General features: G+C 43.0%; 2 protein-coding genes across 3 annotated transcripts in view; one reads left to right on the top strand and one right to left on the bottom strand.

The window, feature by feature from the left end:
- Positions 1–3,658: 3,658 nt before the first annotated feature.
- Positions 3,659–4,279, bottom strand: LOC126650366 (sterile alpha motif domain-containing protein 1-like). Its single transcript, XM_050335124.1, has one exon. The coding sequence runs from the start codon at positions 4,277–4,279 to the stop codon at positions 3,659–3,661; it is 621 nt and encodes a 206-aa protein (XP_050191081.1).
- FAM171A1 (family with sequence similarity 171 member A1) overlaps positions 3,761–26,144 on the top strand; it is an 88,191-nt gene continuing 65,807 nt past the window's right edge. Inside the window, exons 1-2 of one of the 2 annotated variants that reach the window (XM_050328085.1) lie at positions 3,761–3,826; positions 4,341–4,486. In XM_050328085.1, the coding sequence (XP_050184042.1) occupies positions 4,393–4,486 (94 nt within the window). In that variant the 5' untranslated portion in view covers positions 3,761–3,826; positions 4,341–4,392. Of the gene's footprint in view, positions 3,827–4,092; positions 4,487–26,144 lie in introns of those variants that run through there. The other variant, XM_050328091.1, reaches the window with a different exon arrangement.

Here is a 26,144-nt window from a genome sequence, read left to right as displayed (position 1 = left end):
ATTGTTTGTATAGTGTTAAAATGTCCTGTGCGTAGCTTCAAATAGGAAAGGCTGTAGAAAGGAAAAAATCCCACCTTTGGATAGGAATAGGTTCAGCCATCTAGTTTCCACTGCACCTCCAATGCTAGGGGTCAAGTATTCTTTCTGAACAGAAATCACAGAATCACAGAATGGTTGAGGCTGGAAGGAGCTTATGAAAGTCATCTGGTCCAACTTGCCCGCTCAGGCAGGGCCACCTAGAGCTGGTGGCTCAGGGTTATGTCCAGGTGGCTTTTGAATATTTCTATGGATGGAGACTCCACAATCTCTCTGGGCAGCCTGTGCCAGTGCTCAGTCACCCTCACAATAAAAAAGTGCTTCCTGATGTTCAGAGGGAACCTCCTGTGTTTCATTTTGTGCCCATTGCCTCTGATCCTATCCCTGGGCACAGCTGACACAAGCCTGGCTCTTTGAACCCCTCTTCAGGTATTAATGTACGTTGATCAGATCCCCTCTGAGCCTGCTCTTCTCCAGATTGACCTGTTCCAGCTCTCTCAGCCTTTCCTCATAGGAGAGATGGTTCAGTCCCATCATCATCTTCATGACCCTTTATTGGACTCTTTCCAGTACATCCACACCTCTCCTGTGCTGAGGAGCCCATAAATGGACACAGCACTCCAGGTGTGGCCTCAGAAATGCTGAGGAGATGAGTGGGATCACCTTCATTATCTAATGCAGCCCAGGATACCATTCACTGTCTTTGCTGTAAGGGCACACTGCTGGCTCATGCATGACCAGAGTCAGAGCTGAGCCCTCACTACAGCCTGACTTTGGTCATATTATTTTATTAATATTTATTGACACCTTCCCTCTGGTGTTTACTCAGGCTGCAGTAAATTGTCTCCTTTTTTTTTTTCTTTAAGGGTGTCTAGCCAATGGGTGTCAGCAAACAAGGCACGAAAACGTGACTGGAGTATAACTGATATTTGCTTAAGTTTGAGGAAGATTTGAACTCAGCTCTGGGACATCAACTATCCCATGTGTCACAGGGAGTTTTCATCCAGGAATCAATGGCATTACCAGTATGTCAGTGTTAGATACTTCAGTGCTCACTGAAGCAAGGGAGAAAAGATCATTCCAAGAGAAGCTCTTTGGAGGAATAGCTCAGCTTCATTTCATGAATGGGTGCATTTATGAGAGTGCTACCATACAATCATATAGATAAATTCAGCTTATTCAGGTAGGAGACAAGCTCTGTGTGCCCAGCATAGTCTGTAAGCATATCTGAGCTGAAATACAGACTGATGATGCAGGGAGTGTGTGGCACAACATATAGCTTGTGTTTTCAAAATCTGCAGCCCAGAGGTACCTTGGGCTGTATCATAAGAAATATGACCAGCTGACTGAGTGAGGGAGGTGATTCTGCTCTCTCCTCCACTCTCATGAAACCCTGCCTGGAATACTGTGAACAGCTTTGGGGCCCCCAGATAAGCTCACACCTGTTGGAGTGAGTCCATAGGAAGCTGCAAAGATGCTTAGAGAGCTGAAGCCTTTCTCCTATGAAGAAAGGCTGAGAGAGTTGGGGTTGTTCAGCCTGGAGGAGAGAAGGCTCCAGGAAGACTTTATAGCAGCCTCCAGTACATAAAGGGGACTTATAAGAAAGCTGGAGAGGGACTTTTTACAAAGGTCTGTAGTGATAGATCAAGGAGGAATGGCTTCAGATTGAAAGAGGGCAGGTTTAGATGAGATATTAGGATGAAATTCTTTACTGTGAGGGTGATGGGACACTGGAACAGGTTGCCCAGTGAAGCTGTGGATGTCCAATCCCTGGAAGTGTTCAAGGCCAAGTTTAATAGGGCTTTGAGCAACCTGATCTTGTGATGGTGTCCCTGTTCATGGCAGGGAAGTTGGAACTAGGTGATTTTTAAGGTTCCTTCCAACCCAAACCATTCTACGATTTTGTCTTCTCTATGCAATTTCTCATTCCTTTGCCAGCTGTCGTTACATGTTATCTACTGATGCTGCAAGGACTGTTGTATCTGTGCTTTTTTTGGGGCAGGGGGGAGAGAGGTTTGAGGGTGGTGGTGGTGGTATTTTTTGGTTTTGATTGGTTTTGGTGCTTTTTGTTTGTTTTGTTGTTTTTTGTTGGTTTTTTGTGGGTTTTTTTTTGTGAAAAGTATACAACTATATTCAGGAAAAGAATACAGGTATATTCAGAAAAATGCATTTTCTTCTCTGTAACAAATTGCTCTAGCTTTCATTATGGACAGAAAGAGCTTTTATATAAATTCCTAGCTCTGCGTTCATCCTATTTATGCTAATTTAAGTTCATGCACATCCAGAAAAAGGGAAACAGGATCTCAAAAAAAAGATGCTATATGTGATTATTTGCCACATGGCCAAGCTTCTTTCTTTAAGGAGTTGCCTCACAGTCACTAACAGATCCTAAAGTATGATTAGTTTTCTTATAAATCCACCGGGCTCCTCAGGCCACGCTCCATGCAAGATAACTGTTCAGACATGCCATGAATTTACAATATTGAAATCTTTGTTTGTGGCAAGCAGGAGTAAGATCACATGATCTGTATTTGCTCATTTGGTCTTCTCTGTGAACTGAATTGCCTTTTTGTACCTTGTTTTCTTGTAGGACTGAACTTTACAAATAAATCCTCCAAATTCTCAGGATACAAAGATAAAGTTGCAGTGTCTACATGTTATTTATCAACACTCAGAAAATGCATTTGAAAAACTAAACAGTAAACCCAAAATATATTGTAATCAATTGTAGTGTCTCTAAAGAAATCTGGAAAATCAGTTTTAACACTTCTGGGGCAATAGAATTTCATAAAAGGAACAACCTTGTGGTAGCTCGTGGTATAGCTACTCTGGTCAAATATCGAAGTGACAAACAACTGTACTGCTTTCTAAAAATCAATGTATAATGCATTGCATTTTTATTGACAGATTTTATTTAAAAATAGATATTACAAATAAATCCTGAAGCTTTAAGACACCTCGGGGAGAGATTAAACTTGAAGGTATACAAACTTCAGTCTTACAGGGAAACTGAAGCATTGGCAGTGTTTGGAAGCAGATCGTGGGAAACCCGTGAGCCGGTTGGGCAGGGGCTGTGCTTTGCACAGCTGTGTAAAGACTTGCCATAATAGCTTTCTGTAGCACCAACCTCTGCGCTGGAGGAAACATGAGGAGCGCCTGTTCTCCCTCCCTTAGGACACATAATGCTCAGCAGAGCCCGGGAGGGGAGGAGTGACGGCTGTGCCCTTGCGTTCAGCCCCCGCTGGCCTGGAGAAAAGCACTCCGAGAGATGCTTTTGTGGAAGGTGCAGCGCGGCAGTGAGGAAGCCCCAGGGAGCCTGTCCTGCCCTGTGCAGTGTCCGCAGCGCTGCCCCGGCCGTGCCCCGCTCGGTGCAGAGCGGGACCCGCCGTGCCCGACCTCAGCCCTCGATGCCTCTGTTTCCAACCCAGAGTTCGCCGTTCCCGTGCAGTTTGCAACAGCATTTTTAAAACAATTTTGCATTAAAACCAGTAGATGGGTGCATTAGCTGTTGCTTTGTGGTTGGTTGTTTCGTGGTGCTTTTTAAACCCTCTTTAAATACCACATCAGCAGCAGCAGGGGCCCCGGTCGGCGGTCACGCGTGGCCGTGAGGGACCCTGCGACCCTACGCGTCCGAGCCGTGCGGGGGAGCGGGGCACCGCGCCCGCCTTCCCGCCCGTCCCTCCCGCTGCTGCGGCGAGCAGGGCCGGCATCGCCGGGGAGGCCATTTTGCAGCCGTTCGGGGAGGGAAAGCGGCGGGCGCGGCCGGGCAGGACCCAGCCCCCCACGGCAGGTAAGCGCGGCAGCACCTGGCGAAGGGCGGCCGGGCTGCGCGGCTGCCCCGGGCAGCGGCCAGGGCGGCGGGGCCGGGCCGGGGTGGCGGGGCCGGGGCTGCAGCCGCTGCCGCCGGGCAGCCACGGCGGGAGCAGGGCGGGGCGGGGCGCGGTCGGCAGGGGGCGCTGCGCGGCCTGCGCGGCGCGGGGCAGGGCAGGGGGTGCCGCCAAGGGTTAAGGGGCGGGCGGGGAGCTTGGGCTGCTCCCGCCGGGAGAGCGGGGGGATACACGGTGGGGAATTGAAGAATAAACCCGGGCGGACAGGCAGCGGAGCCGCGGAGTGCTCTCGCCTCCCCCTCCTCCCCCCCGCATCCGCCGCCCGCGGGGACAGCGCGGGACGCGGAGCCGGGGCGCAGCGGCGGGACGACAATGCAGCAGGCGGAGAAAGCAGGAGGGGCAGCGCACGGCAACATGGAGGGAGGCGCGGAGCGGGCCAGCCCCTGATGCGGCTCTTTCTCCTCCTCCTCCGGGCAGCGGCTCCGGCGGCGATTCCCTCCCTGGCGGCGGCTGGCGGCGGCGGGTGGAAATGAGCAGGTCGGCGGCGCTTCTCCTCTGCCTGCTGGGCTGCAACGTGTGGAAGGCAGTGACCAAAACCTTAGGGGCGCCCGAGGCGACTCAAGGTCGGTGCGGGATGGGCGGCGGGACTGGTCCGCTTTGTGCGGCGGCCCCCGGGGCGGCGGGGGCTGCATTGTGTGGGGGGCCGGGTCGGGGGTATGGCGGGGAGGGGGCGGCAGGGCGAGACCTCTCTCGGCTCTCACCGCCCACCTCAGACCCCGCAGCTCGGGGAGGCGAAGGCAGCCCTGCGGCTGGGGAGCTTTTGTTACCGGCAGGGGCAGAGGCTGCGCTGGCCTTATTGTGCTGCCCCCTCCCACCCTCCGTCCCTCGGCGCCGCCGGAGCTGTTGCATTGCGTCCTTCTCCCCTCTTTCCCCCTCCCCGCCGTGCCCGCCGCAGGGCCCGCCGCGGCGGTGAGAGGCGGGCCAGGGTCAGCGGCAGCCGCAGGCCGTGCGGGGCCACCGGGCTGGGCTTCGCCCCCCGCGCTGAGGTTCGCCCCCCGCGCTGGCGGCGCGACTCGGCCCGCGGCCCCGGGACGTTTCCGGGCCTCGGCCGGGCCTTTTGTTCGGCGCGGTGGCTCCGGCCGGGCGGGGTCTGTCACGGCCGCCCCTGGGCAGCCGGGCAGAGACGCTCCCCGGCCGGGCAGGGTCGTCCTCCGCCCTCGCGTGGAGCAGAAGCCGCAGCGAGCCCGTGCCCGAGAGGTCGTGGGGGTTTCCCATCCACCTGGGGCAGCTCCTGGTGCCTGCCCTGGGTCCTGCCCTGGGCTGCGCTGCCCTGACCCTCACCTGTGCCGTGGGGCAGCAGCCCCTCGGCCGGCGAGATGCACCTGCCCTCCAGCCCTCGGTCCTGCGGAAATTCGGCGAGGGGGCGAACACTGCCGTGCCCCGCTCACCCTCCGCCTTGCGTTCGCTGGCAGGAGCGTAGCCCCTCTGTCGGGCTCCTCCCGGCGGGCTCCGACAGGGATCTTGCGGCAGCATCGCCCCTGCCGGGACTGTGGGTATGTTAGGAAGCAGAAAACTTGTGTACGAGACGTGCTAGGATAAAGTGCATCCTCCCCGGTGGTCAGTGTTGGCCCTGTAGCACGTGTTCTCTAGGGGCTAAACGTGTCATCTGGGATGAGCGATCCTACTCCGGCTCAGCCTTGGTGGCAGCGGGCTGGCAGCACCCTTCCCGCTGTGCCGGGGTGGGACTGCACCGTGTGAAGGGTGATGTCCTGCTTCCTCAAAGCTTTCCTGCCTTGCATGTCGGTAAGAATCAGTAAGCGATTCCTCACTGCAAGAAAGAGAACGTTAAAAGTAATCTCTTTTGGACTCTTTCTTTCGGTGGTTGTATTTATGGTACACTGAGTAAAATCTAAGTGGACCTGTGCTCTCATACAGAGTAGTCCAAAGGTAAAGGTGTCTTGTAGAAAAACCTACCACGCTAGGCAGTCTGACATCAAACGTTATGTCAGATTCTGCCTTTATTTTTTAAAGGACAAAACAGTAGGAGTTCTGGATAAAAAGTACTAAACTATAACTCAATGGCCACTAAACTCAGGATATACTGAGTGTGTTGATAAGCATACCAGAAAACCAGAGCTGTGTTTTTCCCATGAGGCTATCACTTCAGATACTAAGGTAATATAAAAATCTATTGTGATTTCTGTATAATATGGAAAATCTCCGTCATGTATGCAATCGAAGTGGTGAGGTATTGGCAAAATTAGTGCCTTTCAACTGCCCTGTCGATTTCATCTTCTGTTGTCAAACTCAATTCAGATGGTGTGGAAAGGCTTGTCTCTGTAGCTGCTACATCTACATCAAGACTGATGGCTGATTATTTAAGTAATAGCAGCTATGTCAGTGAGTAGAGAACACTTTTATCTAAATAGAATGGTCTAATTTTGTCTTCCATGTAAGAACATGAGTTTTCAGAGATATTTTCATTTTCCAAAGCCCAATTACAAGCCTAATCTTTAGTCTTTGGACATGTACATTGAAAAGAGGATATGTGGAACTGATCTAATATTGAAGTGTATTCTGCTCTCTAGTTACCAGCTACTTACTGTGAATCTCTTTTAGAAAGTTTATGTGATGCCAGCTTGTAGCCTTGAGTAAGTTTCTGAATATCAGGTGTGAACATTTTCTGGGGAAAACAGTTTTAGCACCAGTTACATTCCCACTATGTATACACACAGCACAGAGGAGAAGTGCTAAATGGTTGTGAAATCTAAAACAACTGTTTTTCCCTTTTGCCCTTTTAGCACCCTGGTGATAGTTGTAGGTACAGGTGAAGGGCTACTGCCAATGTTTAGGGATGTTTGCAGATGACTGGCTTTCCTTTTGTGGCTGGGAATATACTAGTTAAAAAGCAAAGGATTGGAATAAAGGTGGATGTGAGAAAGCCATAGGATGCCGTAAGGGAATAATTACTTCAGCTGCAGTATTTATTGTTGGACAGTTTACATAAGACTAGGGTGGAGAACCCTTCACGTGGTGGGACAGATTAGATGAGACGTGGTTAAGATGTTCGATGTCTGTGTTAAGAGACCAAATAAATAATTCTTGGATTTGGAGCTATTTGAAGGTGGGATTTGTAGTCAGTGTTCTGATTAAGGAAGGGATGAGGAGGGATGCTTTGCATCCAGTGTTTCTCTCCTTCTTTGCTCTCAGGCGGATGTTCAGACAGTCCCAGCTTCAAATTCTCCTCAGCCAGACTGATTATGTAATTTGTGAATATGGAAAGTACTGGTAATTAAGCTCTGCACTTAGCACCCTATTTAGAAAATTGAATGACTTTGGCACAACTGTTACCTTATTTGATTCATTATGCAGCTCTGTTGTGGCCTCTGAAGGTCACAAAGGTACCCTCTAACTTTCAGTACCTTGCTTTCTTTAATATGGTAAAATCCTCACAGCTGAGTTGTTAATTTCTGTTGGTGTTGGTGCTCAGAGCCCAGCACAGACGTCAGTAGACATCCATGAAGACACACTTTAGGACTGGTAAGGCTTTACCTCTGTAACTTCTCTCAAATACGTAAAACTTGACAAGTATTTCAGATGAGGAATAAATGATGGTTTTGAGGGTTTGATTGGTTGGTTTTGTCTTTTTTTGTTGGTAGTGGTTTTTAATTGTTTTATCAGGTATTCCAGAGCTTAAATTTGTTTGAATGCTGAAATGAATGTGTAGCAATTTGAATTAAAAAACTCCAAACCGACCCTTAAACTGTATTCCTGTTGGCATTGGTGATTTATCTGATGAGTACACAAAATACACAGTGCACATTCTTCACATGAACAGTTCCCTTTTAAACTTAGGGAGCCTTGGCAAAGAGGAATTTGACAGTTATATGAAGAGGTAACACTAACCCAGGGAGAATGTAAGCAAAATCAGTGTAATTTAAGAAGGCATTAAGTTTCTTCATTGTCTACAAACTTTACTTCTCAGTAAAATATGAGGATCATTCATTCATAGATGCTGGGGAGGGTCTTTTAAGAGAAATCCTAGAATATTTTGTCATAGTGCAGAAATCTGGTATTACTTCTGTCTGCTGTGGTGGGTGTTGGTTTTAACTCGTATCTTAATTGATCTTCCTGTTTTATTAGTTAGAAGAAGTTATGAATAATAAAATAACATTTGAGTAATAAATAGCACCCAGCTCAAATACTAGTTTACTAATAGATGAATACGCTCAGGATGTCCCACCTTCACACTACCAGAATGAGATCAGGCAGATACTTTTTTCCCCAGTACGGTGGTGAATAAAAGTTCAACTGTTGCTGCTTGGTCAGAATTCACAGCATCTCCTCCCTCTGTGAGCACAGAGGACAGGAGAGTTGATGCTTGAGTGCTGCTGTTTGGAATTGCCTGTCTGCAAGCAGCCATTACAGTACTAGACACTGGGAAGCTGACTTCACAACCATTTCAGCTGGACAGTCTACAAGGCTTCTTTTCTGGACAGCACAGTAACAGCTGTGAGGAGACCCTCAAGTTCTTGTTGTGGTTTTTTTTTTAAAGCCAATTATCCCAAGCTTGCAGTTTTAGCCATGATGATAGAGTTTAGATGATGCGGAAATGAAGTCTTTCTCTTTCCTCTTGCACTGCCATATTGTCTCTGCAAATTACTGATGACCTTCAAATGCAAACATTTATTTCACTGAAACCACAAATGGACTCATCAGAGTAGAAGCTAAATTGCTCTAAAGCAGTGCAAAAGCCATTGCTTTATTTTAGTGGAGGAGCAAATTGTTTACTTAGTACTAAATAGTATTGTAAAGTCTTAATGAGGAGGAGGCATTTTTTGGTTTTATCAGTTATCAGATCCAGGTAACCATTAGGTTTTGGTTGGTTGTTTTTTGGTTTTTTTCCTGTATACCTTGAACTACCAATACCTGCAAGTGCCTAGTAACTGATTTCTCTCAGCCAGATGAACAGGTTACCTAGGTGATCTGAGGGTTTAAAACTGCAATCTTTTTCTCCTAAACAGTTGCGTTTTCCCTTTCAGCTTGCGATACCTTGCAGTAAGTGATTCAACTTACCTTAAATAATGCGTGTATGCACTCATCAAGTGATGGCAAATTCACATGCTGGCTTTCCCTGTGGTCATTTGTCCACTTGTGTCTTGAGGTGGTGTAAATTGCCTTCTCCCTTTTTCCTCACTTTTTTTTTTTTTTTTCTTTAAACCCCACACTGATGCCTCTTCCTGCTCAAGAGTAGAACCTGGTTCATGAAATTTTTAGGGACAGCTGCTCTCTGTGCCAACTTTTGGCCAAGTGAATGGTTTCAAATAGCAGTCCTGTTTCTGCAGGAGAGGTTTCTGGTAGCAATAAAATGCAATTTTACCATTGTTAATTGTAATTGTTAGTTTAACAGAAGCCTGGCTATATGTATTTCTGTGCTGGAGAGGAAGAAGAATTGTGCATTTAGATTTGTTGGAAAACTTTGGAAATCTCTAGTGGGTTTGGTGCATAGAGGAACAGAACTGTCAATCTGCTTCCTGTTACTACAAACTTCAGAGTAGTTTTTCACTCCTGTCTTCTGTTGGCAATGACTAGCCAGTTGTGGTGCATGAAGAAAACCAAGAGGAAAATGCATGGCAAGGAAACTCAATGCATAGGTTGTGTCAGAATACGTTTGTGCAGTACCAGGTAGCTTGGTGGTTCAGCTTTAATGGCATTTCTCGACAGCCCTGCTTGAAGTGTGGTCATTGATTAGCAGTGTGGTTGGAAATGATGCTTCTCTTCCACATCTCAAATCGCTCTAGTACATTTGATCAACACGTTGTTGCATATCTCAAGCATAGGGAGAGTTATTTTTTCCAGTCAGCCAAAGGCAAACAAAGTGATCTCTAAAAAATACCTGCGACTTGAAATCAAAGTGTGCACTTTCAGTATTTCTATTGGCGCATGCAAGCTGCATTTTTGTAAGATTAATTTTCCTTTGCTCCGGTATATATCTATTCTGCCTTGAGACATGAAAAAAGGCTTCTGAGAGAGCTGTTGCTGTTGGTATTCTGCTTCTCCCACAGGTCTCAGTGGTTTTACCATTTACCTGCCAGGGAGCACAAATAAGGGAGGCAAGAAGCCTGTGTAAATGGTTGTATTTTACTAGAACAAATCAGTTTAATAATGCTAAGTATAATACACACTAATAATAAACACTAAAACATTTTGTTTTAGGAAATGACAAAGAGAACAGAGTGCTTTTTTTTTCCTTCAGAAATTCCAGAAACATTTTCCTGAAAGCTGGTTTACATTAAGCTTTCAGTTAATGTAATGTCTGGCTTGCTGTGCACGGGTAATAACCATTATACACATGCTTTTTACAAATACTGTCTTTAGTTTTATTAGAAACTGGAAAATATGTATGTATTTGTTAATAGAGAACCATAAGAATGTGAGCACACTGTAATTTCTTGTTGTTTTTACTAAGTGCATTGAATCTTTCACTTTAAAATAGTAAGACAGTCACAGCTGACATAATGGGGAATCTGAGTCCTTGAAAGGAGTATTTAAGTATATTTCAACATAGAGCAACATTTTTATTTAATGTAAAATGCTGATGTTCTGATTCAGGTATACCCATTCCACTCTTGCTAGCTTGGAGAGCAAGGGATATTGAGATGAACTGAAGGAAAAATTTAATTTATATGCAGTATAGTCTCTAAATTTGGCTCCCTGCTACTTGAGGGATTGGGTGTATTTAAACAGAGCTGCTGTGGATATAAAGTATGTTTTGAACAGAAGCAGTTTCTGCAGGCAGGGCACAAAAGTCCCTGGAAATCCAACACCAAAGCTGTCTTTTAGCTATTCCTAGTCTTAGCTATTGCAGTTCTGTGAGCTGTCACTGCCTGTGCCATACTGTGGAGGCATACTAGGGAGTGAAATCCTGTCCTTACTCAGTATTTGTACACCTCATGCATTGGGAACTGAAGCATCCCTGTCACTGTAAGTAGGAATCTGTGCCACAGAAAACTCCCTCTTCAGCTGTAGTTGCTATTCAGATGGGGAGGCAAGAGCACGGAGCAGTAGAATGGACACCACATAAGCCTTGCTGGAACTGGGGTGACTTGTAGGGACCACCCTCAGCCTCTGCCCTGTAGGTACCCGACTTTGAGGAGGCTCAGTGGCAACTGCAGTCAGCAGAGAGGAAATGGAGTATGGGGGGAAGCCAAGGGGAAGGAAGTAGCAGCATCCTTTTGACTTGGGGACAACAAAGGAGCTCAATCCAATAAGATGCAAAATGCTTCAAGTTTAGTTCTAGCTGCAGGAGTGCTGAGAGATGCTGTACTGTGTGGTAGGTGTAAGTAATACAAGAGCAATGTAAAGGAGAGCTTGACTTGGCAGTTGGTAAATGCTGAGATAAAGAAGAGATAGAGGCAGAAAGTACTCCTGTTTTGTAAAAGGAAACAGTGCCCTTTCTTCTTCCTGCAGTAATTAACAGAGATGATAGTAGTGTTGGGCTCTCCCTCTTATTTCATCTCACCTTTGTGATTGTCATGACTGAAAACACAGTGTCTTTCATCCTTTATAAGCAAGGGCACATACTAATACTGCAACAAGTATTTCTCAAGTGATTTTGTGAGACTTGGTAAGAAAACAGCACCTTATTAAGGTAAATGCTGCATTTGTGCTGCTGCTGGGAGGAAATTAATGCATCAGCAGTTTTATCCAGCCCTCTTGTTCTTCGCCATACCATGAACAGTTGTACGAAGTGAAAGGTTAAGATCCAAACATGTAATCTCAGTGTGGACTTGCTATGTGGATGTAAGATTCCTCACGTGGGGATAGGTGATTGTCGTCCAGGGTAGGAGGCGTCTTGTGTGATTTGGGTGTCTGCATCTTAGCAAGTCACCCATGGTCCTTTTACAGACGTGAATATCTGATCTTCTCAGCTAATGGAACCGAGTATCGTTGCTGTAACCTGGAGTAAGTGCATTTGGTCAGAGGAATCCTGCAGTGTCAATCTCTGCTGAGGAGCATGGCAGCCTATACAATTGTTTGTGCCCTCATTTAGTCAGATGAATCCTCCCTCAGATACTGTAACTGAAAATTTCATGAGCTCGGTGTTGCCCTCTGGCTTGGCCTTGAGCTACTGAATATATACAATGTAATAAACTGTGTATAGGAACCCACTCTTGGATTACCTGACTGGGTTATCTTGCGTTTCTCAAGGCTCACACAAGAGTTGTTATCTATTTACATTTCTAAACCATTTGTCTTTGGAGTATTATGCTTATGAGCCTTCGTGTTTCACTCCCAAGAGTAAATAAACAAAAAGAAATCTTTAGAAATAAGTAAGAAGGCTTGCAGAGTTGTTTGGACTTGTCTACATGTTTTTACTGTGCTTTTAATTAGTTTTGTATTCCCAAGGGTTGATTTATTTTGGATTAAACTGCATTGTTACTCTCACCTTTGTCTGTTTTCTCATACTGGCATCAATGTGGTAAACCAGATCAAGGAAGTTATCCAGCTGAGAACTCCTGTATGCACCAGTTCTCTCTTTCACCTGGATCATTTCCCTGGTTGGATTAATCAGAATTATACAAATGCTGTTGCTGGTGCAGAAGAAAGGACTGAGAGGACGTGGTAAAGGAAAACAGGGAATTCATGGTAGCAGTGCCTGTGGATGCATGATTAAATTTTTTTGTAGAACTAGAACATAATATGTGAGGTACAACATTTAACAACTTAACTGTTTTAAAAGTTAATGCTTAAAGGAAATGGCTATTGTCTGAAAATAAGATAGTACCTCATTGCTTGAAGTAAAAGCATAAAGAATTTCTCAAAAACTAATTTGCCTACGGTAGGTAAAAATCTGCATTGTAGCAGCTAATGCTGGCAGACCTGGACCTGAGTCCTGGCAGATGATTTAAGATGCTTTCAGTTGCAACTGTCTATGTCTTTGTCAGAAGGTTTTTATCCCTTCCTAGCATATTCCACTTTGTACCCTTCATGGAAGTTTAAACAGAGTTTCATTCACAGTCTCAACTCCAGTGAACTGTGAGCTGTAGTGCTCATGAGGGTTTCTCTTATTTGTATAGTAACAGGTGGGTTAGTACCTGGATCTTCTAAGTGGCTTGAGAGGAAATGATATATTTTGGCCCACTTGAATGCCAGAGAAATGTGGTGGAGCAGTACTGGCACTTAGAATAGCCTTCTGGTAGAGTAACTTTTGCAAGCTAGCCATCAACATATGATTTGGTGTAATTAGCACATGACGCCTCATAGTGTCTGGTCACTCCTCTGATCTGTCTGTCAGCTGGAGAGATTCTCACCTTCCTGCAGCTAATTGCCTTGCTTTCCTTAGTCACTGCACTTCTGCAGCGATGTCTCTTAGATTGGAGCGTCTACTGAGAGATAAGAACTTTTCACTCCTAATCCTACCCTTCCTCCTTCTGTCCCTGTGTTGGCTCTCTCCTGTCCTGAAAGGCTTGGACTGCTTTTGCTGATGACAGGCAGGAGATCCTGCTAGGGTTTGTTCATGGCCTTTTTTTATTTATGTTTGAGTTGGGCAAGCATTGCTAAGAAAATAAATGAATCCAGGAGCTCTGGAGACAGGACTGATGGTCTGCAGGGCTTGAGGCAGACAAGGGCAGGAGGGGATAAACTTGTCCAGGTGTTGCATTGTGTTTGCAGAATGGGAGACATCAGCTCAAGATGGGAGCAACAGTTGCTTCCTTTACTTCCCTCTGAGTTGTGCTCCTGGCAGGCTGTGGAACCTGCTGAGTAGCATGCTAACCTGGGCAAATATTACAGTAGTTAAAAAAGCTACTTGTGGTAATAACATTGACAGACAGAGTGAAAAACAGCCATATACTTGCTCTTTCAGCTTTACTGCTAGTACCCAGAATATTCTTGCAACTCAGCTTATTTCAGCATGTGGTGTTGCATTTGAGGTCCTGGCAGATAAGTTAGAGCCAGTCTCTAGGTTCATGATGTATGATTTACAGGACCCAGGAACATAGACGTTTGAAAGAAGAGCTGTATTTTTGTTCTTCTGTGGTGTACCTGTGTGTGAAACTGTTACTTTTCCCCACTATAAAAACTTTACTTTGAAAACACTGATTTTCTTCAAAGGTTAAAATTTCCTTTGTTCTTATAAGATAGTTATTTCATTATTTAGTACACTGTTAGTTAAAACTTTTTAGATGGAACTATGGCATTAGACTTACCTAATAGTAGGTATTGATGTTAGCAGGTTACATGAAAATTAAAGATGCACTTGCTTCAAGTAGCCTGAAGCAGTAGGAGTAAGAACTTCTAATGGGATGAATTTCCAGTTTACTGATTGCTGTAAGCTGTTGAGTTATAACTGCAACAGGCTTTGGAATATTAAACTAATAAAAGTACTTTAAAAATCAGTTGTTGAAGGAAGAGAACCTGATGTACTAAAATTCTTGTTGAAAACTACTAGTTTTTCCAGATATTTGATAAGGCTTCCACCTTTAGTTCAGCTTCAAATGACTATCTACTCTGTGAAACTCTACATCAGCAAAAACTACTTGGCATTCTTTAGCTATGTTCAAAATCTTGATGGAGATGGTTTTAATTAGTAATTTTACCTGTGAGTATGTAATTAATCTTTCAGTGATTCTTGGGGGTTTTTCTTTCATTTGGTTTTTTTGGTTTTTTTAAGGCGTGGTTTACTACTGCTGTTGAAAGACCTGAGTGATCCCTCTCTGCAGATGTTGTCATTAGAAAAGGGAGTGAAGTAGTGTCATGTCACAAGTTGACTTTCTATGCACAGAAAAATATCCTTGGGTTTTGAGGGGTGAGAGTGTAACACAGCAGAGCAGTTTTTGTGGTGGTGTCCTAGAAAGGTAATGCGTTTTCCCATATGCAAGTTAACGCATGCTTTTAAGAATATACTGTACTTTCATAAATTCTTTTGTGGTTAAGAAAAATCCAAAAAGTGTATATATAAGCTGTCAAGATCAAACTCATAAATAAATAATAACCCTGTAGGTTCCTTTAGAGCAATAGAGAATCTTTGCTTACCATGGGTGATTGCACATAAACAAAGATGCATTTTAATATCTAATTCATTCAGGTGTCAAGTCTTGCATCAGTTAGCTGCTCAGAATGATCAAGAGTCATCTTCCCTTACCCTCAGCCTAACTGTATGGGGGAAAATATTAAAGCTGAAATTCTTATGGCCAAACTCCCTCAGATGTCTCTTCAGTCCAGGTGCTCTGTGTGCCTGTGGTGATGTTAGCATTTCCAGGGAGGAATATATTGAATGGGAGGAAAAGCAAATGCTCTGCATTGTTCCCTGACCATGATACTGACATCATGCTGGGGTAGAAAATCTCATTGCCTCACTGTTATTTCATGCAGTTCTGTCTACTGCTATAAGGTTAACAGACAGTAAGGATATACTCGAAATAGTCTGCCCTGAAAGAGCTTTGCTACATCTGGAACTGGCTATAAACAAATGGTATCTGACGGTGTCAGGTTGCAGATCATTGCTTACTTTCTGGTGTGTCTTTGTGGAGACAGTAAAGTGCAGCCTTCGTTACTCCAAATGTTGTTAAAATTCCAAACAGCTTTTAACAACCCAAAGGCTTTGAAGGAGGTGGGTATGCTTGCCAACAGGAATAGCACTTTCTCTTGCTGAGCTGCATCTTTAAGTTATTCTCATAGCTTCTTGAGTGTATAATAAAAGCTAGAATTAATAAAAGAGTGTATCTTCCTTGGAGAAGAAACACTCATTGTTTGCTCTGTAGTCACAGGATAAGGAAGATACGTCTTGTGCAGAAAATAAAGTCAGGATTAAAGAGAAAGTGCAGTGACCATGATGATCCACTGTCTAGGTCAGGGCTGGGAAGTAAATCAAACCCACACAACAGTTGAGTCCTAATTCATGTCATTTTTACTTTGACGGTTAGGGAACTTTTAGTGAGTTTACTGATAACTCAGTAATGTGGTTTCTGCTTGGACCCTTGTGAAATACTTTTCAGATTTATTGACCTTCTTTTTGCAGTTCCATGCTTTTCTTCATTGCACTTGCATGAGTGTAAAGGGTAAAGCCAGATAGCTGCCTGGCAGTTAGTGGGCAGCACAGTGGTGTGTCATCTGTCTGGGCTTGCTTTCAGCCTCCTGGGGAGGCAGGCAGCCCCCACCTGCTGCACTGATGTTCAAATTTGAGGGTTTTTTAGTGTAAGTACATACACACACACTTGCCCCCCAAATGAATGGCAAGCTTGGTTTCAGAACATACATATGTGTTAAGAAAGTAAGAAGATAAAAAAGAAGGCAAAAAGAAAAAGCATAAAGATGATAGGAAGGTATGTTAAAGTTCCTGTGTAGGAAATGAAGTTTCAGTGGATTCCAGCTACAAGTACTAAGATACATCTTCCTTTTCCCCTTGCTCTTTTACTCATCTTCCCTGCTCTATTGAGGTGAGCTTAATTTTTAACTTCATTTTAGTCTGTCAGAAGACAACCTACATTTTTAAAACAGTCTTGTAAACTAATCTGTATTTCAAACATACTTGCAAACTTGATGTCGCAGGTAACATCAGAATCTCATTTCGTGCACTGAAGCAGCAGGAGGATAAAAACCCTTTGAATTCAAGATGCATTTAAAAAGTCTACTTGTCTGTAGTTACAAGAAAATACCATAGGAAGCAATTGTTTTAATTCAAAGAATGAGGTAACACTGATAAATGTTGATTTCAGGATGTTTGCTAATAACTAATTACATTTGTAAATAATGTGCTTCTAGTATAGTATTTGGTTTAACTTTTTTGTGATTTTAAACCTAGACTGATAACCTGTGATTTTTATGAGGTAGCTATGTACTGCATTCACTGGACCTCTTAACCTGAGGGCAAAATAAAAAGACTATACATTTTATACCACATTAAAAAGAATAGGGAAAAAGAAAAGAACTTATTATTAAATCCATTGATCCCTTTCCTTGTCATGAATTATTCACATACTGGGGTAATTGGTTTTGTTAGACTTTAAGGGTTCTTTAAAACCTTGTAAAGAGAAGAACAAATATGAACATAATACCTAGCATCAATATAATACCTAGTTATCTTCACACCTTAGTCTGTCTCAGTTTGTGTTAATTACCGGGTTTCTGAGACAAAAATAGCGAGTCAGTATGATTATTTTTCCTGGTGGACTTTGTAAAAACTATGAATTTATTGTTTGTTGGAATACTCCTGTCTTCTCCTTCTGCTAAGAAACTGGGATGGCTACAATTGCGGGTTGGAGACCTCAGCATTCATGCACACATGTGCGGACATGCACACATGTTTGTCCTGTAAGGCCATATGGGATGAATCAAAGCTTACCTCACAGTAGTAAAACTGCAGTGCATTTTCCACCATTTTCAGTTGTGTGTTCATGGCATGATATTCTGTACTTTGAACAATTTACAGGGATGGTCCTTTGTAAATGGTCATTATTCTATGAAATTAATGTGTTCTCCAGGACGCTTGGCTTCAATTTTGTCCTTGGATTGCTGTGGCTATTTCAATAACACCAGAAGTTGCGTTGTCTTTTTTACTCACTGGCTTTGTTCAAAGCAGCTTTGGCTTGCAAATGCATACAGATGTGTTTTGTTCTTTCCTGTTCATGGCAGTAGATTTGCAATAAACCCTTACTAGCAGATAGAAGGCATGCAAACTAATTGAGTGTATGAGTATGTGTACTTCCATGTTCAGGATTTTTAAACAATCTGTTCAGACCTCTAATTACACATCACTGGCTTCTGGTTGTTTTGTTGTTTGTTTGGTTTTTTTTTTTCCTGCAGTTTTCATGGTATTTGCATACTGTTCTTACAAATTAGCATCTTTATTATTAAAATCCACTTTTTTTCCTAACAGACTTTTAGATCTTTCACATAAAACTGTATAATTTCGAATTTTTTCTCTCATCTTAGTAGTTCAAGGCAATTCATCTTTTAGGCTGCCATAGTGCCTTTGATACTATTAAAAATTATCCTTTCTAGAAACACAAATATGCTTAGCATTAAAATAGAGATTGGACCTACTGTTTATCTTTTTTATCTGTTCCAAGATAAGTAGAATTCCAGAGGTAGTTAAAAGACTCTAAAAACTGACCAGATGCTGAATCAGATGTATTCACCTTGAAACAGTGAATTCCATGTATTTCCATTTCTTTTTCCCAGATCAGTGGTGCTTTGTACTAGAGCCTGTGTGGTTCTGTAGAGATGGTTTTGTGACCAAAGGGAAAAAAAAAAGCCTACTTCCAAGGTAGTATTATCCCGAAGTAAGGCAAGACATTCCATTAAATCCACAATACCCCGTAATGAGAGAATAGCAATTTCTTGGATATTTTTAATGCAGGTAAAAGTGACAGAATAATGTCTTATCCTGTAAGTTACATTACTGAAAATCAATACTGGTAGGTTCTTCTCTTTGGTACTGATAGTAGGTCCTTGACTTCTAACTGCTCCTGTATACTCTGTATACTTGTTTGGAACTGATAGGTTGTCATTTTTCTTTATCAGAAATATAAAATATCAAATAAAGCTATCTCTACTTAGATAAATGTGTAAATGATGTGTCTCGTATATTGATTTTTTTATAGTTTGTAAACACTCCAAGCCATCCTTTCAGAATATGTCTGGTAGCTGAATCTTCTGCCACATTTGTCATTTTTGACAACAGGACTTCTGTTGCTAGCAGCTCTGGTGTAGATAATGGCGTTGGTGGAGCGGCCAATAATTTCTTCACATAATAATGATGACCTTGACTTTCAGAGGAGATGAATGTGTGTCCTCCTCAGTGTGCTCCTGTGGCTCTCTTAGAGCAACGAGCACGCTCAGGCCAAAGTATGAAGGAGATGAATAGTTCGTCAGGGAATTTTGCTGAGAGTTGCTTAGTTATTTCCTGATTCTTGCTCTGGAGGCTGTCCATCCTTGTGTGGACTCTGGAGATGCTTTATGGTTTGTCAGATTCACTTGAACTTTCTTCTGACCCATATTTCCAACTGTTCATTGCAGAAGTTACATTACCTGGCTGTCCACTCAAAGAATCATACAATCACTTAGACTGGAAAAAGACCTTTAGGGTCATTGAGTACAACAGTTAACCCAGCACTGCCAAGTCCATTAACTAAACCATGTCCCTGAGTGCCACATTGATATGTCTTAAAGCAGCTAGTTGTCCCTGAAAACTTGGCAGTATTTCAACCTCTCCTTCCAGTTGTTTGAAATACATCTGCATTTCAGCTTCTGAAATGTTCTCATCCATGTGTCTTTTCTTCTCCCAGATTCTTAATCCCAATCAGAAGTGATTGAGAAGGATTTGGTTGCTCAGGAGTTTCTGGAGAGAGATGCTCAGTGTGTAGGTGGAATAAGGCATTCCTTTGGCTTTCAGTACCACAGAGGAGTGTGCATAGATGGGGCTGTAGCGAGTGCTGTGTTTCTCTGTGTTGTTCATACTCGAGGGAAGATTAGTTGGCTTGACAGCCGTGGCGATATCCTGTGGCTACTAATTCTTATGGTATTGACCAGTCCTTTGTCTTCTTCTTGGCATGTTGCATCCAGACTTAGAAGGTCTGTTGCGTTGGCTTTCTGTCAGCTGAGAATCCTAAACTGCAACTTCTTCAGCGAGGGCTGGTATGGCAGAACGCGCAGCAGTGAGCAGGCTGTGCTCCTGCTCTTCACACTCACCCCAGCCCTGCTGCTGACACCTTTTGAGTAACTCTGCATCCAGTTTGCATGGATCTGTGCAATAATTAAAATAAAAGGATGATTCTTATGCATATTTTGTGAACGCATTGGGGAAAATGAAAAGACAGGCATCTTATTGGCTTCCCTTCAGAAGAATGGTGGCTGCTGTGCAGTTGTTTTTGCCTTGCTGTGTGAACTTTAACAAATGTCTCATTGTTTTGCTCTCAGTTCTTGCAGATGCTGGGCTTGCACTGCCTGCCACTGCTGTAACTTCTTGCTTGGCTGTTAGATATCTGTAAACAGCAGTAGTGCATGAGGGCCCCAGCTTGTGACTGGGGTTCTGCTGGGCTATAATCTTGTAAGTTTTTGCGTTTTTAGTGTTCTCCATTGCTAAATGGAAGGGAGATAAATAGCAGAAGTTCTGCTTTGTGACCACTTCTAATGCTGTCAGGTGTGCAACAGAGAAAAGCAATTAAGCTAGAAACAGAGGAAAAAAGTTCACATGAAAATACAAGTAGTTGAAAGAGGTAAACAAAAGACATGAAAGGGACTTATCTGTGTCTTACTGGCTTTAGCTGCTTGTTCTGAACTAGTAAGGGACGAATGTGTCCACCCTAAGTTACCGAAGGCTGACATGCTCAGGATTGGTTTAGAACTACTATCCTGCAGTACTGAGTACAAGATTGGAGGGTAGTTTACTGTTCCTTAGTTGTTGTTGGCAGCTTGACCTTGATGGAAGTGGGTTCTTATAAAGGAGGTAAATTCAGTGCAAGGTTATGAAATGATGGGGTAGCATTTTATAAATCTTTAAATATTAGCTCCTTTATTCACATTGAGTTTTTCTGCTTTGAGATGATGTTTGTATTGCCCAGACATTGGGGCCTATTGCAGTGATGTGATGTTTGTGTGATGGAATAGCCTTTCTCCTTAGGTGCAGAAAAGATGAGCTTATGGAAAAAGGGCATTTCTTTGAAGAATTATAAACATAAGCGTTTCTTACTTGTGCAAAACATTCTGTCCCAGGCATTCTGTTCAAAGACAGTCTCTGATTATGTGGTGCTTGCCCTGCAGGTCTTGCAATGCTGACCTTGTCTCTGATCCGAATTTGCTGTGGTTGTGTTTTAATGCCATATGTTAATCTTTACTTTCTGAGCACCTTTAACATGAAACTGGTGTGTTGTGTGTTTGAATACTGCTTCAGACTGCTCCTTTTTAATAACAGTGCTAAAAAGGTTTTATGCTCTTGCTTGTCCCTTTCACTGAGGAGTGTCATTGGCTCTGTCATTGTCCCTCCTCTGCACATATCTTTTCCCTCTTAGAAATCATACTGCTCTCTTCAGCCTTACCCATCACTTCTATATAGGTCATGTCTGATTCTGCATACTCTCTTAATTTTGATTTCTCTGTCTGTCTGGTCTCAGTCAGCTCCTGGCTACACCATAATTTATTACAAGTGACATGTTTGGAGGAGGAGGTCCTCTGCTGTATCATATCTCTGACTGTTGTGCTGATGGCAGATGATTGTGCTATGACATTCCTCTGCTTGGGTGTTTTAAAAAAGTTCCAGGGTGGAGGAACTGACATGTTCTGCAATTTGTAAAACCCAAAGGAGTTTAAAGTAACAGCTGCCAAACAGCTTTAACTCTTTACTTTCTCTCTTGGTTTATATTATGAATGAAGAATAAAGTTAATTTTTTTTTTAATAAAAAAAGAAAAATGGACTGCATTATGAACTGATGAGAATCAGATGCTGACGTTTTATTGTGTGATTCCTTAAAGAGTTAAAACATGATAGCAAGGGTGTTAATCTAGCAAATGTCTTCCGGTCATGTTTTAAACCCAGCATGAACAGACATGGATGTTTTTAATAAAAAGACAGATATTTAATTCCAAGAAATATACAGGTCTTAGGCCAGAAAAAATGCAATTTTGTGATTTCTGGTTAATTTTTTATTATTATTATTTTAGAATTATTTCCTTGGGGGCCATTTGTAGACTTTGGAGCACTTCATAACTTCTGCTAATCGTCTCAAGACTTTGTGTATTACATAAACTTCAGATTTCCTTGGTAGTAATCTGTGTTTATTTGACTTTCTGAAAGCTATTATAGGCACCAGCAACAGCCTGTACTTGGCTTTTTTGGGTTACTGATTTTTTTTATTTTTTAACTTTTTTCCCCACTTCTTTGGTTTCATAGGTCTACCTCGTCTCCTTTGCTTTCAGTCTGGAGCAGGATGATTGTTACCTGCGGAACTTGAAAAGCAAATCTTTCCTAGCTGGAAGGGAGTCTGTCTCATTTTTCTTCTTGGTGTGCACCAAGATAGCATGTTGTTTTCAGAGTGAGTAGCTTGGTGTGCATGGTTGCAGTTGGTGCTTGTATGCAGAACAGAAGTGGGGACTAGGTGAAATGCCACAGTATTATATTGTGGATCACCCCAAATGGCCCCTCTGCCATCCAGTCTGTGAGCACAGTACTGCAGAAATTACACGTGGTGTGCAAGAGTGACCACATCTCCTTTCGTGGACACTGAAAGGTAATGAAGTGCAGCACTATGTGAACTTCTGTGTTTGACCTAAATATGCTTGGAACACAGTTATGAATACGAATCATGAGCCCTATGAAAGTGTGGGAGTATGGTACTGAAACAGACTGGATTTTCATCTCCGTAGCAAGTGCCTTGTGAGCATTTCTTGAATCTGATTGACCTCATCTTAAAACAGAGTTCTGCTTCACTTCACCTTTGTGAGTCAGAGGGTGTTTCCAAGCATTTCACTGTTATAAGTAGTATCTTACTATCCTGTGCAAAATTTTATCTGCAAGAGTGACTGAAATAGTTCATGGAATAAGGCATTTTGCTGGCCTTCACTGCCATGCAGGGATATGCATAGATGGGGCTGTAACACAACAGCTTAATCCATCTGGTTGAGTTCAGTGAAAGTTGCAGTTGTTGTACAAATACCCTCATTTAAAAAAAAAAAAAAGAAAAAAGAAAAACAAGGTTAAAAAAAAAAGTTCAAATTTTCACAGGTTAAAGATTGGGCACATGGGGTCACTACCAACAGAGATACTGAAAACCCTTATCAGTACAGAGCCACAGTTGTTCAAAAAAGAAAGCAATTAATTCCTATCCAGTTAATGATAAACTAGTGAGAACCTAATAATCCCTCATATTTTCCTTCTATGGTATTATCCACATTCATGTAGCTTGCACATGGTCCTGTAAAATTGAAAAATGACAGAGAGAGAGGCTTGTAGACATAAAGATTTATCCATGTCTCTGACAAAGCTGGTTTTCTAACTTGCACATACCTCAGTACAGTTGCTCTGACTTTAATTTGGTTAAGTTAGTGCTGAGACAAGTTGAAGGAGGGAAATAAGAATGGTTAATCCATTAAATTGGGGAAAGGAAGGCACTGAAACTGTGGAGCTATGATCACAAAATCACAGAATAATTGAAGTTGGAAGGCACCTCTGGAGCCTGGGACTGTTTCCTGACAGCTTTTCAGTATCTCCATAGATGGAGACTCCAAAACCTCCCTGGGCAACCTGTGCCAGTGCTCAGTCACCCTCACAGTGAAAAAGTGTTTCCTGATGTTTTAAGGTAATTTCCTGTGTTCCAGTTTGTTCCCATTGCCTCCAGTCTTTTCACTGAGCACCACTGAGAAGACTCTGGCTCCATCATCTTTCCAATAAAGTAGGAAGTGATGAAAAACTGTGGCATATGGACTAGAAGGGATACTAAGCAAGTTTGCAGACAGCACAAAACTGGAAGGACTTGTTGACTTTCTTGAAGGCAGGGAGGTCCTGCAGAGAGACCTCAACAAATTAGAGGACTGAGCAGTCACCAACTGTAGGAAGTTCAACGAGGGAAAGTGCTGCATTCTGCCTCTGGGATGGGGCAATCCCCAGATGTACATACAGACTGGGGAATGAGATGCTGGAAAGCACTGCCATGGAAAGGGACCTGGGGCTCCTGCTCCCTGGCAAGTTGAATATGAGTCAGCAGTGCCCTGGCAGCCAGGAGAGCCAACCAGGGGCATCAGACAAAGCATCACCAGCTGGTTGAGGGAGGGAATTGTCCCGCTCTGCTCTGCACTGGGGTGGCCTCACCTTGAATATTGTGTGCAGTTTTGGACACTGCAATATAAGAAAGATATCAAGCTGTTAGAGGGTGTCCAAAGGAGGGCAATGAAGATGGTGAGGGGCATTGAAGGGAAACCATATGAGGAGTGGCTGAGGTCACTTGGTCTGTTCAAGCCTGGAGGAGACTGAGGGGAGACCTCATTGCAGTTGCAGCTTCTCCATGAGGGGAAGAGGAGGGGCAGGCACTGATCTCTTCTCTGTGGTGACCAGTGACAGGACTTGAGGGAATGGCCTGGAAATTGTGTCTTGGGAGGTTTAGGTTGGATCTTAGGAAGAGGTTCTTCACCCAGAGGGTGGTTGGGCACTGGAACAGGCTCCCCAGCACGAAGCCTGAAAAAGTTCAAGAAGCGTTTGGATAATACTCTCAGGCACACGATGTGACTCTTGGGGATAGTCCTGTGCAGGGCTAAGGGTTGGATTCAATGTTCTTTCTGGGTCCCTTCCAACTCAGCGTATTCTGTGACTCTGTGGAAACAATTATGCCACATTCAAAACTAGTTTTTCCAAGTTGAACTTGGCAGGAAGGTGCTGCTACTGTTAAGACCAGAGTGGAAAGTTCTGTGTTTGAAAAATTATCAAACTTTTACTGATTATTTATTCAGTAGAAGATATCTGTCTTGGAAATCAAGCCTTGCATATTTCCTCAAAATTGTTAATTCCATGCCAAAACCAAGAAGTTTACAGTATGCCAGGTTATTTTGAGTAGACTTGTATTCCTTTCGTAGCATTTGTTGTTAAAACATGAACAGCAAAGATACAAGGTGGACTGCCAGAAATACTGGATGTTTTAACAGTTGCCTTTGGTCTCAAGAACAATGTTTTCACACTGCATCTGTCTATCCAGTGCTCTGGCTGTATGGAATTTAATATACACTGAGCTGTGGTAGTGCCCTGATTGTATGCTTTTAGTGCCATATGTTTTGGCATCTATCTCTTATTTGATAAGCAATTTTATACCATGTTTCTTATACTATTTCCTCCTTATAGCTAAAATATGATCATCTTTTAGGTCTGGCAGAGTCAGCAGTTATTGTGAGATTGCTGTTCCACAGTTTGGATAACCTCAGTTGGTTTTCACCTAAAACCTGTCAGCAGTATTGTTGCCTGAAGTCATTCCTTGGCTGCTTTTGCAGAGATAGAAGATGAGGTGCTCAAGTAATGCTCTGCAATCCTTCAGCTGTAGGAGTAATAACATTCAGATGAGGGATGGTGCTGGGCAGGCTGCGCGTGAGCATCTTCATCTGCTGCTGATGTTTGTGATTACACTGTTTCGTACACCTTTGGTATCTGCAGTGAGCAGCTGTTACAGCAGTATTTGATCCTGTTCAAAAAGCTGTCTTATTCTTTTGGCTGATCAGAAGGGAATGTTATTTTCCTATACAGAAAAGGTTGCTGTTGGTAGCCTGAGCTCACAGCTTGGTGAAGCCATGTGGGACTGTTTTTATTCTCTTGTTATCAGTTTGTGCCACCTGGCACAGCTCCATTATATTCAATTTTTTTTTTTTCACCCAGAAAGGAGGAAAAAGGCATTTGAGGCCCTGAATAATCATCTAAACATCAGTGTGTGATGATTGGAGATAATAAATGAATTATTAAACTTTATTTTTTGTTCTTATAATGTTCATTCCTGCCTGGCTTTTGAACTACATATGAGCTTACTCAGTCACACCCTTTTCCTCATGGCATAATTAACTTAATTTTTTCTAGTACAGATTGCTGTGTTCTTTTTTGATTTTCTTTGAATTAGAAAAAAATTGAATTCCTTTGAATGGCCTAACACTGCATTCCAGTACTGTCAGCTGTCTATCCCTCAAAAAAAAAAAAAAAAGGGGGGGAAATCAGGGGTTGGGGAAGATTTCTTGAGGTTTCTTACTCAAGCTGGTCGTCTGAAGGCCAGACTTGACCATCCCCAGGTTAATCCCTATGACCTACTGCCTTGCTTCAAAAATAGTTTCCTTGAGTTGTGTTTGGTGTTAGGTTTTTTATTGTTGTTTGGGTTTTTTTCTTGTTGCTTTGTTTTGTTAGGGAAATTGTCATTTTATACTACTTTTGCTCTTTATTTGTAAGAGTTGGAAAATGGCTGTGACAAAGAACACTCATGACTGTTTTAGTTGTTTTCTGCAAAGCTGAAATTTTGATAGATAGACTCCTGTAAAAGCTATTTTGGATCTTTCTTCTCTGACATGCTTAACATTGCACATAAGCTTCTGTTAGTATTGAATGGGATAATAGTGTTGTTCCTCCTAAGGTTATGGAGCCCAAACCTTTCCGTGCATGCAGTAACAAAGCTGTTAGTAACATGTCATAAGGATCTTACTTTCCATTTGGCATTGCAGAAGTATTCCTGTGTGACCAAACACACTAGCCTGTGAATAGTTGCTGAGTATTTGTGCTAGTGTTAGTGTTTTTTTCATTCACATTTCTAATAAGGACATTTGTAAAGC

Source organism: Myiozetetes cayanensis, unplaced genomic scaffold (genome assembly GCF_022539395.1).
Source record: "Myiozetetes cayanensis isolate MyiCay16 unplaced genomic scaffold, myiCay2020 scf1, whole genome shotgun sequence".
Classification (NCBI taxonomy): Eukaryota; Metazoa; Chordata; class Aves; order Passeriformes; family Tyrannidae; genus Myiozetetes; species Myiozetetes cayanensis.
This window is presented reverse-complemented; position numbering and strand designations above follow the sequence as displayed.

Coding starts and splice junctions, on each gene's coding strand:
- LOC126650366 (XM_050335124.1), bottom strand. CDS start 4,279: ATGTTGCCGTGCGCTGCCCCTCCTGCTTTCTCCGCCTGCTGCATTGTC.